Here is a 3,756-nt window from a genome sequence, read left to right on the forward strand (position 1 = left end):
AGTAATTAACTAGTTAATTAATTTATTAAATTTATTTATTTATTTTTTGTTTTAAGATCTTTTTGTTTCACACGGTATCTCCCAATTCATTAGATAAGAATTAATCTATCGCAGATCAAAATTTCATTTAAAAATTTATTGTTGATCAATAAATTATTACATATACAAAGAGATTGAAATCTCTAATACTACCTTAAACAGATTAATGAATTAATTACAAAACAACCCTAAGTTAATCATACATATAAAAAGATAATGAGCGAGTTTAGGTTTTATTTAAAAAGGTGACTAATGACATAAAGACAAAAACTAAAAGACAAAAAATAAATTAAACCTCTATATGGTGTTTGTAATAAAATTACTTGATATTTTGTATGATTTAAAATAAATATAAAGGCTAAAGCAAATAAAATTTCTTAGCCCGTCCACCTTTTCTCATTTCTCTTTTGTCACATACCTCACCTTCCCCTCTTAACCCAGCTTTGCTGCAGAACGTCTTTCCCACCATCGTGGTTCCCAGCCCTGGTGAGAAGCTGTTGGAGCACTACATGCTCAATTCGGAGCTTGATGCTTTCAACGAGTCTCTAATGTTCGACGATTTTTTGGTGATTCCCAAAGAGCAGGGCATGTGTGTTTGATTTCCCTCCTCTTTGGAGTTCTTGTTATCATTCTTGCGTGCTCAAGGGTTACTGGGTAATAATGTGATGTGTGGGAAAAAGATCAAAACATGGAGAATGGAGCGAATTGGAGTTTCCTCAAGAAGAAAAGGGGACCATGCTGGCTGGAGAATTAGGGGACGATGGCTGGGAGGTATACTTTGAATTTCAAGAGTTTAAAGAGTATATTTTCGAAAAAAAAAAAAATTTAAAATTTCAGTTTTCGTCTTGGTAAAATTCAGTCTAATGTATCTTCACTTTTTAAAGGTATTGAAGGGTATGTCTTGAAATTGAAATTTTAGTTTCACTTTCTAATCAATAAACACAATATTTAGTCTCAATCTCTGTCCTAGTCTTCAGAAACAAACACAACCTTAGCGGCATGGAAACTTCAATCCCGCATCAAGGACTTTCCATTTTATCCTCGAAATGTCAAATTTCCATGTTTTAATCCCCAGGCCTATCTATCTATCTATTTCATTTTTCTATTTTTTCTTGTTTTAAGAAAAGAAATAATGATGATTAGATTTTTGAATTTTGATTTAGGTTGATGATCTCCGATGAGGAATAGTAGTGGAAGAAGGTTGAGAGTTGTTTAATATGTAAGAGACAGATAAAAATATGTTTAAATTTTTTGTATTTATATTTATGTTTTCACCAAACAAGATATATAGAAACTTTTTCATATCTGTCTCTAGTATTTTAGTTTCTATCTCTTTATTTTTGTATTTCTGTCTGAAGATATAATTCAAATAGTGTCAAATTGTATGTGTTTGTTAAAAGTAAATGTCAATTGCTAATGGTAATCTTGCATTAGTTAATTATAAGCTAGGTTTGATATGTAAAGTAATCTTACCTCCAACCGGGAATGTAAACTTTCATTATAATTTCCATTGTAAGTTTAAGCTGTTCTTTTTGAAGTTCAAATATTCGTATTCCTTCTTCGTAACTACTTCCAAATGCTGCGCGAGAAATGACATCACTGGCCAGATTTTGAAGAAAAGGCCACACGTCAATTTCACAGGTTCCATTCGATGACAACATTTTCTCCCATTTATTTATCATATCATTGCAGCTTTTGAAGAATATTGGTACCATAATCTGCAAAGCAAGATAGAAAAAATAAGTCAAATAAGGTTCTTAAAAAAATAAGAAAGAAAAATATATTACTTGCTAATAATGTATATTCAAGTTATTGCAAACTATGGCACATCAAAATTATTGAGGAATGAAAAGATTCCATGCTCATCATTTCAATTCAGATATATGTAGTGAAAATAACCTTCAACTTTTCTAAATGAAATGCAGGGTTGATTATTCTTCTATGTTTGCTCCACTTCTCACCCTCATGACCAGCAAGACCATTAACCAATAACTTGATCAATGGATTTGTATCTGGCTTCGGAAAATCATAGACCTTGTTGAATACATCTTTGATTAGCTCAGGATCTGTGACAATCACCCTTGGTATTCCTCCAAACCAGAAAAAAGAATTCTTCCCTGTATAATACAAAGGACTGTATAAGAATTATTTTGTTAGAGAAATAGTTACTAGTAGATATTTATGCCACTTAAGTGGGTTTTGTATAAAATGCTAATCTACAATGTAAAAATGTGAACTTTTATTCTATAGCTACTTGAATCAGTTTTAACTTTTAACACCAACACTTCATTATTCAGAGCTCTCTATCTTTCTCTTTCTCTTTCCTCAGTTTCTCTCATATCAAATTTTGGTAAGAAAAAAATTTCTAAATTAGACAAAAATATGAGTCCTTAAAAAGTCTCTTTATATAGATAAACAATCTGACGTAGGAATGACTTGTTTAACGAAATAAAATTTTAATGACTGTGTTAAATCAAAGATGTAACTATCTCCTTTGAAATTTAATTAAGGATCCAAGTGTTTACCACATCATTAACACACTGCCAACTTTCAGATTGTTCTAGTGAATGAATTTTTTGAAGCTTCTTAGAGCAAAAGTGAAAGAATTTCTTTTGATACCATGTTAATTCAGAGAGTTGGAGAAATGAATGATGGAAAAACCAATGAATTTCATTGAGTTCTTTCTGGTTTATATACAAGAAATGAGAAGAACTTGCTTACTTGGTTTAACAAGCTAAGTAACATAACTAACTTCAACTAAATTCTCAACTAACTAACTTGCCTTACCAATTAAATATATCAGGTGCTAACAATCTGATTTTGTGATTAACATTTATTGATTATTAAAGTATTTGACTAGAATTTCTTAAAAACTGATTTGAGATATTAATTGTATATTAAAGATAGTAATATTTTTTTTTATTTTTCTTTCTATTTTCAAATTATGACAAAATTCATTGCACAGAACTCCAGAGTCCAGAGTATGTCCAGAATACGTAGCATATTTGTTTGCACGTATGTGGAGAACACAATGAAATAATTCGGGTTAATACTCAAATTTGTTTTTGAAAAATAACCTAATCACTAAATTGATCTTCAAAATATTTTGTTAGATATATTGGTTTCCAAAAGATATGATCGTAAGTTAAATCGGTCCTTTCATATGTTAAATGATGCATGACATATCATATTAAGTGACATATGACATAATGACATAATAATTGATGTCACATAATTAACAAAATCTTTTTATAACCAATTTTTTTTTTTTGGTGACTTTTCTATAACCAATTTGAAAAATAAATTTTTTTTTAAGAATGAATTTGAGTATTAATCTAATATAATTTGGTAAACAATGTTTGGCGAATTAGCACAATAACTAAAACTACTTGTTAGACAAATCCCAGTGACAAAATAATTCGTTGCTTATTACAACCTAAGGGCTAAGGATTTTTTATACTACGTTTTGTGCACTTCTTGATGGAAGTACTAGATAGGCAATATATGTAACGAAATGGAGGTTAGCCTGAAAATTAAATATATATCGAGAAGATCCAGATAAGTCATTATATTACCACTACAATCTTCATGCTATATAATTAGTAAAAAGAGGGAATAATAACTATTCTCAACATAAAAAAAATATTAGTAAAAGTATTTCGGTTTTGATCGAAAATTGATTAAAACTAAAAATGCAAAAATTTTGAAATATTTAAT

The 3,756-nt window shown here is 29.4% G+C and overlaps 1 protein-coding gene and 1 long non-coding RNA gene across 6 annotated transcripts in view; one reads left to right on the plus strand and one right to left on the minus strand.

Moving 5' to 3' along the window:
• The window catches only part of LOC107613364 (11-oxo-beta-amyrin 30-oxidase), a 41,999-nt gene that overhangs the window by 37,105 nt on the left and 1,138 nt on the right, over positions 1-3,756 (minus strand). The window contains exons 2-3 of one of the 4 annotated variants that reach the window (XM_016315330.2): positions 1,939-2,156; positions 1,513-1,757 (exon numbers count right to left, since the gene is read on the minus strand). The exons of 2 other annotated variants lie outside the window; for them this stretch is intronic. In XM_016315330.2, the coding sequence (XP_016170816.1) occupies positions 1,513-1,757; positions 1,939-2,156 (463 nt within the window). Of the gene's footprint in view, positions 1-1,512; positions 1,758-1,938; positions 2,174-3,756 lie in introns of all 4 variants that reach the window. One more of the 4 variants, XM_021109556.1, reaches the window with a different exon arrangement.
• LOC107613366 lies at positions 66-3,037 on the plus strand. Of its 2 annotated transcripts, XR_001614016.2 has the most exons (3): positions 66-810; positions 1,203-1,680; positions 1,965-3,037. It is a non-coding gene; the product is annotated as an uncharacterized LOC107613366 (long non-coding RNA). The 2 variants fall into 2 exon arrangements; XR_001614015.2 differs by lacking the exon at positions 66-810 and having other exon boundaries at positions 817-1,680.

The sequence above is a fragment of the Arachis ipaensis genome, chromosome B08 (assembly GCF_000816755.2).
Source record: "Arachis ipaensis cultivar K30076 chromosome B08, Araip1.1, whole genome shotgun sequence".
Classification (NCBI taxonomy): Eukaryota; Viridiplantae; Streptophyta; class Magnoliopsida; order Fabales; family Fabaceae; genus Arachis; species Arachis ipaensis.